This window comes from Ooceraea biroi, chromosome 7, assembly GCF_003672135.1.
Source record: "Ooceraea biroi isolate clonal line C1 chromosome 7, Obir_v5.4, whole genome shotgun sequence".
Classification (NCBI taxonomy): Eukaryota; Metazoa; Arthropoda; class Insecta; order Hymenoptera; family Formicidae; genus Ooceraea; species Ooceraea biroi.
Window position 1 is genome coordinate 2478022 of NC_039512.1, and position 16938 is coordinate 2494959.

Genomic DNA, 16938 nt, shown 5'->3' on the forward strand with positions numbered 1-16938 from the left:
GCTTAAAAGCATTCAAAGTATCGTTTCCGTACCATCTTGGTACCTCGCTAAGAGCAGCACATGATTCGAAGAGCCGATCACGTGGGTGACTCTTTTCTGCCGACGCCACTGCATCGCACCCTTCCTCCACCTGGCGCAATCCTCTCGGAGTCGTCGTGGACAATCGACGAGAACCGCTTCGCGAGGACGTCCCGTTCAATATGACGGGTGCCCGATGCACGAAGTCAAGTCAAGGACAACGTTCTCCACCCACGGAGGACCGGCCAATCACCGTGGCGGCTGATAAAGGACGCGGATGGCGTAACGAATGACATGCGGGTGCAGGATCAATGTGTCACACGCGATGACCCGGGCGCGACTGCGATCGGCGGCACGGGGAAGGGGGTGGTAACCACCACCACGGTGGCGATGGCGATGGTGATGGTGGTGGTGGTGCACTCGCAGAAGAGATGATGAGCAAAGAGAGCGAAGAGCGAGGCGTGTAGTTGCACGTACGGTAGCCGGGCAGCAAACGCGTTGCCCATTGGCTGCCACCACCGGTACCAGAATAGCATCGGAATTAGAATAGAAAACTGGCGAGGAGACTATGTGTATCTCTAGCTAGCGACCGGTGTTCCTCTAAGCACCGGTTGTACTCGAGCGAGCCGTTTGAGCCCAGTCTGCGTCGCGGGTGCTTGACTTCTTCACCTTTGATCCACCGTCGGAGTAATCCTCCATCCGAGAGAGCTAGAGGCTTGCTTGGGATTAGCTTTCATTAGATGTGTGCTTAACAATGATCCTCCTTGATTATTCAACGTGAATTGAACATAGCAGCCATTTTTGGTTCAGTAATGTTGAGCACGTTTCGAACGTATTAATTTCTGCGTCAATTTATGAAGGCACAATAAAGATTGATAAAATGCAAAAGGAGCCAGAGTTTTTGGAGCTGGAGGAGTGCGATATGATGAATGTATTTAGATTAAAGATGATTCAAGCAAAGTATGTATTAAGCAAGGAAGAAATTGTATTTTACATGCATATCAAATGTAGCGTTCTTGATTTCTTCTTCCATTAGGCTCATATATAATGAAGATAATTATTAATTATGGAAATTATGTCCGCGGTCCGTCGAGTACCGTTTTTCAGATTATCGTTATTGACCAACATAAAAGGTCAAATTTATCGTCACCCGGATCCAACGTTTACTGCGTTATAAAAACGTCAGAGAGGCAAATGTGGCCGCTAAGCGTGCTAGTCGATTTTCTAGGACGACTTTTCTACGCGACGAATGTTTTTTCGCTCGCTTCAAGCAGAAGGAGCGTGAGCGTGCCTTCGCGGAGTACAATTATAGTACTATCACTAAGTGACGTGCTAATTTTTCTTGGTGGGTAATACGTGATCATTTTGAAGGAAAATTAGCGGAGCGAACTAGGCACGCAAGTTGCCGAAAATGCTTCGTCATCCACATTATTCTTTTCGATCAACAATTATTCTTATTATTAATCTATTAATCGCTAATCATATGCTCAGTGTTATAATTACTTACTCTAAGTTAAAGTATTAAAAAAATTAATTAAAAATACTTTTCATATATTTCTGTTACCTCTATTTAAAACTATAAAGTACATATGTACGTTTTATTTATATTACATGTATCTATATTATATAGGCATATAAATTAAATGCATTAAATTATTTAAAAGTTGCAGAAAAGAAGCAGACTCAGAGCGAGAGGATGTAAAAAAAGGAGAGGGAAATCTAGATATAAAGTATTTTCGAAATGAAATGTCGAGTCTCTCAGTACGTGCAGGTACGCAGCATGACATATCGCACTCTTGTTCCAGATTCCGCTCCGGCTTGCGCATTTCAACTGAACTGTGCATTAAAACGTCTAGATATCGCGTTGGCATATTAATATCTAGATGGTATATCCATTGATCGGGCAAGCACGCTAGCCGGTACCGCTGCTGGTGTATCGCGTACATCGAACGTATCCTCCGAACGTACCCGGATACCTGGGTATCGCTCGTTGACTAACGTAATACCCGAAATAATCGATAGTCGATACCGGTTATTCACGCGACTAATAAGTGCATGTGCGGCGCACGTGCATGTGCAACGGCGACGAACCCAACATTGCAGTTTGCGGCGTACCAAGGAGGATCACGTATTACGACGAAAAGTCGTCCTTGGCGTTGAAAATAATTCTTCGTTGAAATTCGCGTTGTGTTTCGCGCGCGAACAATGTAGGCAACTTATATAATAATTATAATTTGCTTCAAGGAATCGTCCCTCCGTTCAATGATTCCGAGTACTCTCAATTGAGAATTTGAGCTTTCAGGAATAAGAAGTGAGGAAATTATTATGTAAAGATGTTTTATGAGAATGTAATTCTGTATGCAACTTTTTATCGCATGCTTCGCCGACTATGCACCTGTGTTACTCTACGATTGCGACACATCGATTGCTCTCCTCTCGTTTCTTCTCTTTTTCCTCTTTTTCTGTTTCCTCTCTTACGAGATAGATTACACAACGAACTATTAATGTCATAGATGTCCGCATTTATTAGCTTTGCGTTTTATTGTCGAGTTCAAGCTGGCAATCAGTTAAGCGACCAGCATGTGACTCATGTGTCGATCGCAATAATGATATTTAATTAGTTAATGATATTAGTATACTAGACTCTACAGCGAGTTATCTAATTCCTAGAAATAGAAATTCTAGTTTATCTCTTTCTTCAAACATCATTCAAACGTTTCAGCAACAACTTTACTCGAAGCAGACATACGATTCTAAAACCGTTATAAATCTTGTAAATTGTACTATAACTTTTCCGATCGATTGGAGATAACTCTTCTTTAGCGATAATATGAGGAAAATTATTAATCATCTTCATCCAACTTTCAATTTTTTCATTTTTAATGATCTTTCTATCTTCTTGATCGTTTGATTTGATTTTACCTTTATTTATCTTTAAGTTATGACTCAGTTTTTAGTGATATTAATATAAATTATATTATATTGTATGTCTCTCTACTATATAAACATTTCTTAATAATTTTTGATCGATCCTTTCGTACTCAAATGTAACAAACATTGAAGCGGAGAATATTTTAAAGTACGGTACAATTAATCTTATAAAAGTCACATGGCGATGATCACTACCATCTATTGGGTCATTAAGTATGAAACTTTACAAATAGAACATAAACTTTTGCATTTTTTGGCACATGGACATGATTTATTTTCAATCGAAGTATGCGCCCATGTTATCTACACACTTCTGCCATTTTAGTGGTAGTTGGTCTATGCCTCTACTATAGAAGCCAGGAGTACGGGAATCGATGAAGTCGCGGAAGGCTGTTTCGACTGTCTGTTGAGAATTGAAGAATTTTCCCACCAACAAGTTGTCCAAATTCCGGAAGAAGTGATAGTCGGTAGGTGATAGATCTGGTGAATATGGTGGATGACGGAGAGTTTCCAATTCCAACTCCCGTAGCTTTGCCACGGTCAGTCGCGCAGTGTGCGGTCGAGCATTATCATGCAACAGGATTGGCATTGACCGATTGACCAATTTCGATTGTTTAATAGCAAGTTGTTGCATCATTTCGTCCAGTTGCTTGCAATATACTTCAGCCGTTATCGATGTACCAGGTTTCATAAAGTTGTAGTAGATAACACCTGACCTGGACCACCAAACAGTCACCATAAGCTTCTTCTGTGTAATGTTGGGTTTCGCGTGATGTCTCGGTGGTTCATCAGCGTTCAACCACTGATGTGAGCGTTTACGATTGTCGTAGAGTATCCACTTTTCATCGCAGGTCATAATTCGATTAAAAAAAGATTCATTTTTGTGACGGGAAAGCAAAGAAAGGGAAGCCTCTAGACGTTGCGCCTGCTGCGCATCGGTCAATTCGTGCGGGACCCATTTGTCCAACTTCTTTATCTTACCAATTGCAGCTAAATGAACCAATATGGTGGGTATGGAAACATTGAATATCGATGCCAATTCACGTGTACTTTGAGATGGATCGGACTCTACTACGGCTCTCAAGTGATCATTATCCACCTTCGTCTTTGGTCTTCCACGTGGCTCATTAGCGAGGCTGAAATCTCCATCTCTGAAGTTTTTGAACCAATTGCTCACCGTTGCTTTAGTAGTTGAACCTTCACCAAATACAGCGTTGATATTACGAGCTGTCTCCGACACTGTGGTTCCACGGCGGAACTCATATTCATAAATCACACGAATTTTGGACTTTTCCATAGTTCTATAAAAAAGAATCCACCAACAAAACTAATGAAGATATTTGAACAAACAAATATGACATTTTAAGAGCGAACATACATCTATCACGCTAACCTAACCCGATACTGACGTCTGGCGCCAAATTTGAGATAACACATTTGACATTTTAACATTTTAAAGATGGCGCTTTTACATTTGTAAAGTTTCATACTTAATGACCCAATATTTCCTCGAGAAATCTTAAGCTTAGTAACAAGATCGATTTCCCACGAGAAGTCTTTCGAGACTTTCCGCAAATGTTCCATCTATCAGAGATTCATATCGGGATCGATAGGGGTGGGACTTAGTCGTCACTTAGTCTCCGGTTGGGAACGTGTTTCGCGTCTTTTTGATTGATGCGGAACTTGGTCAGAACCGGAAACGGTGCTCTCGCGGACCCTGATATGGTAGTCTCGCGTCGGTATGCCGTGGCGGTGTTGTTCGCCATGTTGTCGGTGGGAAACGATCTAAGTTCCTCGCCGCAGGGTCACGAATAATGCATACGAGTCGCGCACTACTTCCATCAGGATGAGGAACCGCGGATTCTCTCCAGGGTCGCCTCGCTCGCACTGCACGTCGTGCAGTGTCCGCTGCGCCGCGGTGCGCGACGCTTCGATTTTTCGCGAGCGTCTGCGTCTGTGCAGCGCGAACGATTTTGCGCCACCCACGAAACATCACTCGCGAGGAAGCGAGGTTCTTCCTTTCTTGAGCATTTCTAGATCTAAGCCCTTAATTTCTCTTATTTGTTCTTCGGGTATTATATTGTACTTTCATTGCAATGCAAAAATGATAAAGCTCGTGTAATGACAAGTAAAATATGAAATAAATGTTCCCCTCAAAGACATGTTATTCCAATCATATAATTATAAAAAAATTAAATAACAATGTAGAGTATGCAATGTAATGTTAACTAACAATGATTATTATCTAGCAATTAATATCGATTTGCGAGATAAAGAAACTTGCAAAGAGATTAGTATAACAAACAATAGTTTTGAATATAATATTGGAACACGTGATCTAAATAAAATTATTTCAGAAAGAATAATTCAGGGCAGGACAAGAATTTGACGCGAAATATTTAATCTTGACGCGCGATTTGAGCAGCCGGGCGTATGTCGTTTCGACCGACGACAGTCGAAAACGGAACGGTCGGGGGCTTCATGGATGATGAAACGAGGAACGCACGTTGCTCGTCGTCTCCCCGGTGGCAGGTTGACGGTAGACGACGCCTCACGAATAGTCGAACCATAATGATTTGGAACATCGGACTGTTATAGAACGGTCTAGGCACGTTGTCAAAAATATAGGACCGATCCTCCCCCTCCGCGTGAGCTACGATCTCTACGAGCGTAATTTACGACTCGCCTTGCGCTGCGCAAAGAGGTACATTGCGTCTTTGAACGCAATAACATTATTGTATGTATGTACGACCTGATGACTTAAACAGTTATCATACTCTCGAGGTAGTCGCCATGCGAGCAAAGTTCCCCGAACCGGAACATTTCGTTTTGGACTTTGCAGTATGCGCTATCTCGGCAGGCTTGTAGACTTATCAGAAAGGTGTATGGGAGCGAAAGTTATATCGGCAATATTTGCTTACTTCTCTCCTGCAACAGTTGTAGATTGATAGATAGATTTATTTGCGCCCTGGGACAAGTCCTCTAAAGCGCTTAACCAAGATAAATACAAGCATTCGTTACAAATTTCGTACTATTAAATAAAACGAATAATAAAATAAAATGATAAAATAAAATAAAACAAAATAAAAAATATTACTAAGATAAGGGTTGATTAGGTATCATTACTGATTGCTGTTCGAGTGCCGATTTGAATACCGTTAGTAATGTGTTCATCTTTAATTTACGTTTTTATTAACTTGTTACTATAGTCTGGTTACTTATTATACTTACTATTATATAGACTTATATATTTCTTAAGAAAAAGAATGAATTTTTTGAAGATGCAGTCGCTATATTTTATTGTAATAAAGATAATGATATTTAAAAAATTCACCAAATGCGACTTATATTCTGAATGTGTGTAAAAGAAATTTAATATTATATGTAGTTACTAAGAAACTAGCGTAATTTTAAAACGGCATATCAAAAGTTAACATTGACCGTTGCACAGTTTTCAGAAATCCGAAGATACGGCGTTGACTTGGAGTGTTTTTTGTAACCGTCTTGTAACCTGATCTTTAATCTTACACATGTGGTAAGGTGACCACAAAAACTCTGTTTTGACAACCTTTGGTAAAATCCACTAGACACATGGAAGCTTAAAATTCTTGTTACGCGTTTTGAAGATTCATGGATGTTTTCTTAAAAGCATTTAAAAGTAGCTGCTTAGAGAAATTCTATATCTTCTGGAAACCGTTAAAAAAAGAGATATTTCTTTACAAGGGAATCAAAATCTAAGATATACCTCAAATAAGAAAGCAATAAAATTTGATTCTCCAAACTGTTGTGTTTTCGTAAATAAGACATTAAGATCGATAAGACGAAATGAAACAGGAATACCAAACAATGTGATATATTTTCGCACTTGTTCGCTTTTCGGAATAACTTCCGATACAGTTTCGAAAAGTAACGGACGAAAATCGAGCTTGCGAGAAGTTGCTTGACGAGTATGATTCTCGCTGATTGTTATGAAGCTATAAGTAATCGCAATGTGACTTCCTTGAACTGTCTGTGTTTGACAGAAATGTTAACGCGCTGAAAAAGTATACGTATGTACATGTGTACGTGCGTGCATGATCAGTTCCGAGGTATGTGTCCTTATCTTTAACAAACTTAGTTACGTAAACATATATTGCATAAATAACTTGCATGTCGTATTAACAATAGAAATATGTAATGTCGATACAACAAATATCGAAAATCGTACAGTTTGCGTTTACAAGCACATAATTACATAAAAAGATGAATAAATATGTGCTCGAATTATCAGGAATGAGAAATAACGATTATTCTCTTCTTGACATACAAATCTCCCAGTCACAAGAAATACATTTTCAAAGTAATTTAAGCTGATGCGCTGCTATATGACTTCTTGCGCCCGGAAATTTATCAAAGATCTTATTGTTAGATCCAAGATTCAAGATCACTTTCTTTCGATCGGGCGGTGTACATTCCGATACATAATGCAGCGCATAAATACATGTATCTTTGATAAATGCGCATCAGATGAAGTGTCAAGTTCAGAAGTCGGTATTGCGCGGTACGCTATTTGACCAGCAACGTTAACTGTGCCTGCTCGACAGTACAACGAGACAATGAAAGTGTTATGTAACCCATCGCAAACACCTTATCAGACTCGATTATACTTCAAGTCAACGTATGTACCTGAAAACAGTTTAGACGATGTCGAGATATACAGTCGAGAGTCGAACGGATCTGCGATTATATTATAATACAGTAGAACCTCGCTAACTCGAATCTCGAGGGAAAAGGAAAATTCTTCGAGTTATGGAGGCTTTCAACTTACTGAAATTTTTTAATTAAAGAGATTAAATAAAATGAAAATTTTGAATTTTAGAAGCTTTGTGCAAAATGAGTAAATTAATTAAGGTTATTCAACTTGTAGAGGCTCAAAAAATAAAAATTTGACTTCTAAAAAAGCATGCAGTCTTTTCTTGAGATTTTGGCCTGCTTAGTTGACGATTCTGCTACAGAAGACTCCTCATTTTCGTCATTCTCGTCTTCCTCTACGTTATCACCATTTTGACTGACTTTACTGCTTCAATAACTTTCAGCTTTTCACCGACACTGAGAGATTTCAGCTTTTGTTTGGAACACGTTATCGTATCCTTAACGATTATGTTCGAAACGTTAGCGATATACAGGGTGTCCCAGAATTGTGTATGAAGCGCTCGTGAGCGGGTAGAACGCATCGAACTGAGAAGAAAAGTCCTTTACCGTTTTGAAATTTTCGCAATAGTTAACGAGTTATTAATTATTAAAAATCGCTATATTAGTCCGGCCTGCCGCCGAATGCAAGCGCGCGGTGAGATGCGACCGCCTAGAGATCGAGGTTGCTAGGCGCGCGGGGAATTGTTTATTACAAGTCGCTCTTGCCTAGCCATTGCCACTTGTAATAAACAATTCCTCGCGCGCCTAGCAACCTCGATCTCTAGGCGGTCGCATCTCACCGCGCGCTTGCATTCGGCGGCAGGCCGGACTAATATAGCGATTTTTAATAATTAATAACTCGTTAACTATTGCGAAAATTTCAAAACGGTAAAGGACTTTTCTTCTCAGTTCGATGCGTTCTACCCGCTCACGAGCGCTTCATACACAATTCTGGGACACCCTGTATACAAGTGGCGCGGACCATGTAATCGACTAACAAACAAAACAATAGTGCGAGGGGAAGGCGAGATCGATATTCATGTATCGCTTCGAGTTACAGAGATTAACGTACTACAATTTCGAATTACAGAGGCAACCTTCGACTTGTAGAGGGTTTCTTAAAATTCGAGTTATAGAAGTCAAATGAGGCGACTAAATCCTTGCGAAAACTTCGAGTTAAGTTCCGTTTTTTGTTTTTTTTTTTTTTCGAATTATGTAAGTTTTTGCCTCGCAACACACACTGATATGATACGTAGCTTGTCACAAGACCATTCCCTTCATATGCTACCGCCTACCCCGTGCACAGAATCTGGCATCTCTGATTGAACCTATATTATAACAGAATTTATATTTTTTGTTATTACCCCTCCCTCCCGGGGTCCCGCGTTTTAAAACGCTCCAAAAATTATATCAGTTTCATGATGTTCAAAAATGCTAATAACCTACATAATAAATACCAACACTAACTAAAACTATAATAAACTAAAGCTATAATAAATAATAATAAATAACGGTAAAAGATTAAGAATTATCACCGAAGAAATAGCAAGAACATACTATTGGGTCATTAAGTATGAAACTTTACAAATAGAACATAAACTTTTGCATTTTTTGGCACATGGACATGATTTATTTTCAATCGAAGTATGCGCCCATGTTATCTACGCACTTCTGCCATTTTAGTGGTAGTTGGTCTATGCCTCTACTATAGAAGCCAGGAGTACGGGAATCGATGAAGTCGCGGAAGGCTGTTTCGACTGCCTGTTGAGAATTGAACAATTTTCCCACCAACAAGTTGTCCAAATTCCGGAAGAAGTGATAGTCGGTAGGTGATAGATCTGGTGAATATGGTGGATGACGGAGAGTTTCCAATTCCAACTCCCGTAGCTTTGCCACGGTCAGTCGTGCAGTGTGCGGTCGAGCATTATCATGCAACAGCATTGGCATTGACCGATTGACCAATTTCGGTTGTTTAATAGCAAGTTGTTGCATCATTTCGTCCAGTTGCTTGCAATATACTTCAGCCGTTATCGATGTACCAGGTTTCATAAAGTTGTAGTAGATAACACCTGACCTGGACCACCAAACAGTCACCATAAGCTTCTTCTGTGTAATGTTGGGTTTCGCGTGATGTCTCGGTGGTTCATCAGCGTTCAACCACTGATGTGAGCGTTTACGATTGTCGTAGAGTATCCACTTTTCGAGAGCGAACATTTGACATTTGAAGAGCGAACATACATCTATCACACTAACCTAACCTGATACTGACGTCTGGCGCCAAATTTGAGATAACAAATGTTAAAGATGGCGCTTTTACGTTTGTAAAGTTTCATACTTAATGACCCAATACTTTACTTACGAGAGAATACTTCCAGTATAAGCCATCTAGCGTCAGAACGTGGGTTTAGTAGGATTCTATATCTATGTAGCCTTCATGTTCCAATCAGTTTGTAGCAACGGAAGAGAACAGACTAAATCTCTAACGAGATTTTCGAGTTATCGAGGTTCTACTGTATAATAGAAGATAATATCCAAAGGCACTGTGTCAAGTACGCGCCTTTAATGAACTGCGTGAGATAACCCGTCCTTTCGCAATTGCGTGAAACGCATTCATCGCAATATTTTTTTGCGTCGCAGACAGATTCGGTCGCGTAGCAGGCGACGTTTCGATAGCTCAAGATTATCTCGTTATGAGAATGGACTATGAATACCGCCTGTAAGGCGGTGCAACAAAGATTTGAATAAAAATCGTTAAGAAATGCCTCTGAGAGGAATCCTAATTGCATTTGTGCGTCCTAATTACATAATTGCTAATGTAATCAGTAAGAAATAAAATAGAAAGAGATAGAATACACAAAGATACATAAATACATAACATAGATAAAGAGATAATACACATAAAATACAGTAATCTGATAAATAAGACGGTCTTCTTACACGAAAGGGCAATTGCTTTCGCATTACCGGAAACGTCTCTCAGTTTCTTCCCTGCGACTTCAGGAACGCTAAGCGCGTCGCCGATAGAGCCGTTGTATTAGCAGTATTAGAATTGGCAAATGGTCCGAAGAAGAGTTCCTTCACCTTTCAAGGCGCATCGGCGGAGGTCGCCGAGGAAGCAAGTCAACTAGAACAATGCTCGCCGGCGCAGCGGGCGAATGAAATCACTGTTATCGGCGCGTGTTTGACGCTTAGAGGACCGTAAAATCGCTATTCTGGAGCGAGACGACGACGTAACGAGCGGAGACCGTAAAAGACCGTGGTCGACGGTACCGACAGGTAAAAATAGCGCGTAAGGTCCAAATGCGTTCCGCGCGCGAACGCGATTCCCTTGGGGTGGTGCAAGTCTATTATTAAAATTTCTAGACACCACGAGACACCTTCCTACCACCGCGGCGTTTAACGAGTTCGGCAATGAATGCACTTGGGCGTCAACTCGGATGTCAACGCGCGATGACGCAGAATGGCCCGCCGTTAATTTTACGGCCGGCTCTTTAACGTTAATTCGGAACGAATCTTTCCTCGAGTAAAAGTTACGCAACACGAACTTCCTGATTAATTTAATTTGAATTATATGTGGACAAACGTTGACAAGATTTGCATACGCTCTGTACGGTCATGCTTCTATTTGCGGTCGCGTTGCGTGCATCGAGACGCATTTCAAGAGTCGTAAAGTTTCGCCTCTTCTTCGAAGCGGCTAGTTTTCTGCTTGATCTAACGACTCCTCGAGCGTTGTAAAAGTCGCGCGGAGTCTACTTTTTCGCGGAAGAGACATCAAACAAATGGAATTAATTATTCAGATGGAGGAAGGATGATTCTTATCTCGTCACAATCGACATCCGCCGCAATGAAACGATTAAACTGTCGAATCATCAAGAATTATCAAGTTTGACACACTATCTCGGTCGATCTTGAATTAATAATTATTCTCACAGAGATGCTCCGAGTTCAACATTAAAAATGGAATGAAAAGAAGATGTCAGGTTCTTATCTTCGCCAGTGATGATTGTAAGGATAAAGAAGAGACGTTCAAAATATTTTTCGACCTTAACTGGCCATTAAGCCATAATGGCTTAATGGCCAGTTAAGGTCGAAAAATATTTTGAACGTCTCTTCTTTATCATTAAAAATGGACAAATATATAAACCTAAACGAAAAATAACATAAATACGATCCATTATATTTTGACGCAGGGAGATATAACTCGCGTCGCCAAAAGGAAACGCATTTCGAGACGAAGAAGGAAATCGACGAAGAGGGCGGAAGCCGAGGAGTCGTCTGCAGACGACAGACCAACCTGCGGCAGATTGGCGTCCCCCAGCTAGGCCACGTCTAGCCTCCTCCGGATCTGAACGCGGAAGACTCGTAACCGGATTGCGCAAGATCGATCCGAAAACGCCGCCGGCGACTCGAAATCATGCGCCCGAGAGCCGCCGCCGTCATCGTTGCTCGTGACACCCGCCCGAATACCTCGGAAAGCCCGTCCGCTCGTGAGAGCATGTGACAAGAACCTCGTGGTCGCTCACGTGCTATTCATAACCCGAACCAGCAGCTCTCCTCCACGCACTTCTCTCGGTTAGGTACTCGGAGCACATGCACGCATGTATATGCACGCGTGTGTGTGTAATATATGCGTACATACACGCACACACTCGCGGTGCGGGCGCGCGCGCGCGCGCCCGCTTGATACCTGCACGTAAAGCTGCATTTTATCACCGGTGCCCGCGGCGAGGTTGTTGCGTAATTCGTATGAACGTCAGGAAGGTCTACGATCTTCAGCACGTGCAACGTGTGGAAACTTTGCCCGCGTCCGGCATGAGAGAAGACGGGGGGGAAAAGAGAGAGAGAAAGAGAGGAAGCGGAATTAAAATAACAGAGGGAAAGAAAGGGAGATGCTTTTTTTCTCTTTCCTCTCTACGTGCTGGTGCTTATTATTACTGTTGATCCGCATGCCGATTCCGTGCGCTCGCGAAATGTCACGCTACGTGAGCGAAAAGTAGGAAACCTTACGTAACGACATCTTCGACGCTATTGTCGTCTTTATCTTGGCAAAACTGTATATTTTTGTGTAATATATATAAAATTTAAATATAATATATATAATATATATAAGCTATAATATATATTATAAAAATAAATTATATTATAATAATATAAAAATATAATATGTATGAACTTTTTCTTCTCTCTCTTCAACTGTCTTCGTTGATGGAGTTTTGCATCGATCGCACGTTCCAGTCTGCCGTAATTGATAAAAAAGAAGGTAATATTCATTAAAGTAGATGTATTAATATTTTCCCAGCGCCTCTCGTTCAGAATCATTGTGTTTCATAATTCGCCGCTAAAATAGATCAGTCATAATTAGGTTCGACGTTCGGTGGAAAATGTGCTGTAAGAGCTTATGTAACCGCCCGCGCGACGCAGCCTCTGTCTGTTCACAAACACACGTACGTGCGTACTTATGCGCGTGTGTTTGCGTGTGCGTGTGCATGCGATATTCTACTTTGTTTCGTCTGTTTTGTCAATGTTATACTTAGCTTTTCACTCTTCGCCTGTGCATCGAACGGGCCGTCTCGAAAGTTCACGCCTTACAGCGGGGGTTACTGTCGGTCTTGATGGGTAATTTCGTTTAAACGCCGGTACTTTAATTACTTAAGCACGAAGCTATACAGTTAACGCTGCAATTTTACTCGGTAACTCGCGAAAAAGACGCGGCATAATTGCAGCTATTACAATAAATTTCCACAATGTACAATCTGTTAACTGATTTTATTTTTACATTAATAAAAGAAGAAAACAGATTGTTTCATCACTTTTGTATATATTGGGTTGGCCAAAAAGTAATTGCGTTTTTTTCCAGTAGATGGACATACATATCTTGAAATGTAACTAACTTCATTCTAAACCACAAATTCATTATGTAGGTTAACAACTCACAGTTCAAGCTTGTTTTAGAAAAAGAAAGTACACGATTTCGTTAACAATTGTTTGTTTGCCGTTGATTTCAAAATGGAAAATCAAAAAGAACATTTTCGTCATATTTTGTTTTATTACTTCCGAAAAGGGAAAAACGCTGTGCAAGCTCATAAAAAGTTATGTCATGTATATGGCGAAGATGCTTTAAAGCTGCGGCAGTGTCAAAATTGGTTTACTAAATTTCGATCTGGAGATTTTAATGTGAAAGATGCACCACGCTCAGGAAGGCCAATCGAAATTGATGATGACAAAATAAAGGCACTGATCGATTCCAATCGGCGTTTAACGACACGAGAGGTTGCTGAGAATCTTAACATATCGAAATCGAGTGTTGAAAACCATTTAAAACGACTTGGATACATTAGTAAGCTCGATATTTGGGTAGCACATGAGCTCAAAGAAATTCATCTCACTAAGCGTATTGACATCTGCGATTCTCTTTTGAAACGTGAGGAAAATGACCCATTTTTGAAACGTATGATAACAGGCGACGAAAAATGGATCGTCTACAACAACGTCAAACGAAAAAGATCGTGGAGCAAGCGTGATGAACCTGCTGAAAGCACTTGAAAAGCAGATATTCACCAAAGAAAGATTATGCTGTCAGTCTGGTGGGACTTTAAAGGTATTGTGTATTTTGAGCTGCTTGCAAGGAATCAAACCATTAATTCAGACGTATACTGTCGTCAACTGGACAAATTAAATGATTCCATCAAACAGAAACGTCGAGAATTGGTGAATCGCAAAGGTGTTGTGTTTCACCATGATAACGCTAGACCACGTACAAGTTTGGTCACTCGTGAAAAATTGTTGCAGCTTGGATGGGATGTGTTACCATAATGTTACCACATCCACCATATTCGCCAGACCTGGCACCATCAGATTACCATTTGTTTCGTTCTTTGCAAAACGCCTTGAATGGTAAAACCTTTACTGCTGATGAGGATATCAAATCGTTGTTGGAATTGTTTTTTGCTGAAAAAGATAAGAACTTTTTTGAGCGCGGAATCATGAAGTTGCCTGAAAAATGGCAAAAGATAATCAAACAAAATGGACAATATATTGTTTAATAAAGTTTTTGTTTCCCATGAAAAATTCGCCTTTTATTTATATAAAAAAAACGCAATTACTTTTTGGCCAACCCAATAGAATCCCAATTTAATAAAAATTAGGGTAGTAACAACTAATAAAAGGATTTGCATAATTTTGGTGGAAGACAATAGATTAAACAATTCATTATATAATAATGCCAAAAGAGATAGTTAATTATTATTGAATTCACAAAATTATAATTTCATATAAAAAAATATTATGCATTTTTGTATTAAAAATATTACATTTGCAGAATATATAGCAGCCAAACTAGATGCAAAAAGAATTAAATCTTCCTGTCTTTAACAGATGCAACTGATTTTCATCATTTGTTGCAACACCACTACACTTCACACAAATCGCGTGTAGGGTGCAAGAGAATAATATCATTTTACCAATAAACTCTGCAATTAAATAAAATCTCTCCTCATGCCACTTTAACAATTTTAATTCACCGTGAATGATCCACCTTTAATCCTTTCTATCAAAGCTTTGAATCGTACTGTACATAAATACACATACGCTCCTGTTAGATCGAAGCGATTGACTTCCAAACGTGACTAACTAAATTTGAAAAGTTCATCGGTTCAATTCTGAGAGTTCAGCAAACAGTCTGCGATGAATCCCCGATTGACGAGCAAATTATTCGCGCGCGAGAAAAAAGGCTTTGCATACGGACGGATAATAAATAATCCCTTCTTTCTCGATAAACTGTGAGAAGTAGCGGACGCGGAAAAACGCGACCATTCGCAGTAGTAAGAGTCGATCACTTATGGTACTATAGAGCAGTCTGCGCTGCCACAACGTTTACCGGTGCATAAGAAATTCAAGATGCGGTGCACAATCGATTCCCGGCAAAGGAAGAGAAAGAGAGCCTTAAGATTTATAATATTAATATTATGCTCACGCACGGGAATTTCGGCCGAACAATTCCCGTCCCGCCTTCGAAAAATCGATATTTCCGCCAACCAGCTGAGAGTGAAAACGCTCACGCAGATCCGGTGGCATCCCAACATACCTCGAGTCTTGTGATTATTTTTCGTGCATTCCTACACCAGCTAGATACAATCTTCTAAAAACATTTTATACAATGTAACAAAAATTCTTGTAATATAATTTCTTCTAATCTTGTAAAACGTAAAATTCTTTTGTATTAAACTAAATATGATTGAACGATATAACAAAAATATCGTCGTTCTTTGTTGGAAGCAGAAGCAACGTCATCAATAATTTGAAACTAAGAATACCGTCCGAGGGTGGCGGGGGTGACAACTGCCCAGCCCCGATGTCATGGGAATTTTCCATAGGGGACCAGCGTGACCGATCGCTGGCTGAGATTTGTCTTGTATTTCATCCAAGGGGCATTAGTCCGGCGCTTCATTTCCTATTCGCGACACGGCGACGACGATCGAGAAACGCGACGCCTAACTATTGATTCGCTCTGGTATCGAGTCGAACGGGAGTTTCCCTCTCTCGACCGTAGAGCCTCGCAACGCGACTCGCGCGCGAAGACCCATTTATCTCATCTTTATAATGCGAACTTTTACGAGGCGCCGTTTCTATTTTCAGCTGTTATTGTTTTTAACTACGAGCGATTACGCTGACATGACAAATTTAGATTTTGCTGGGCACTGAAAGGTTGCATGCTTAAAGGGAATAGACAAAAATAACACGCGAAATTCCAGCTACGTGAACAATAGTTCCGAAAACTTCTCTACGAAGATATAAACGTTTGGATATTATGTCTTGATATAACACATATTATATCGCTGCTCTCACCTTTTTAATAAATGTATGGTAAGTATTTCTTGTTGTCACAAAGGGAAATAGAGAATAATTATATTATAAAACTTCTAGATTACATAGAGAACAGAATGAAAAAATTATTAAATAACACATATGCATATTATAGAAGTTTTGTATCACGTGTATATTATGTACGCGCTCGTAATCGGACGCTTCGAATTCTTCGAACATTTGACATCTCGGCTCCACAGTTAAAAAATACTTGACATCATATTTCTAACGTCAAAAAGAAGAAAGAAAAAAGAGAGAAAATTGACAAAAAAATCTGTCTATTTGGGAAGCGATAAATTGCGAAAGTGAATGATAAATTATAACTGTATGTTACTTTTCGCTCGTTGCGTTTCATTCATTCCGTTCTGGAGACATGACCGCGGAAATGCATTGAGGACGCTCGTTAAACATTATTACACACGATCCAAGATCATCGAGATCAGGCTAACCGTCTCC

General features: G+C 40.2%; 1 protein-coding gene across 3 annotated transcripts in view; it reads right to left on the reverse strand.

Moving 5' to 3' along the window:
• LOC105277616 overlaps positions 1-16938 on the reverse strand; it is a 33415-nt gene that overhangs the window by 9855 nt on the left and 6622 nt on the right. The window contains exon 1 of one of the 3 annotated variants that reach the window (XM_011336090.3): positions 4440-7678. The exons of 1 other annotated variant lie outside the window; for it this stretch is intronic. In XM_011336090.3, coding sequence (XP_011334392.2) covers positions 4440-4533 — 94 coding nt within the window. In that variant the 5' untranslated portion in view covers positions 4534-7678. Of the gene's footprint in view, positions 1-32; positions 3238-4439; positions 7679-16938 lie in introns of those variants that run through there. One more of the 3 variants, XM_011336091.3, reaches the window with a different exon arrangement.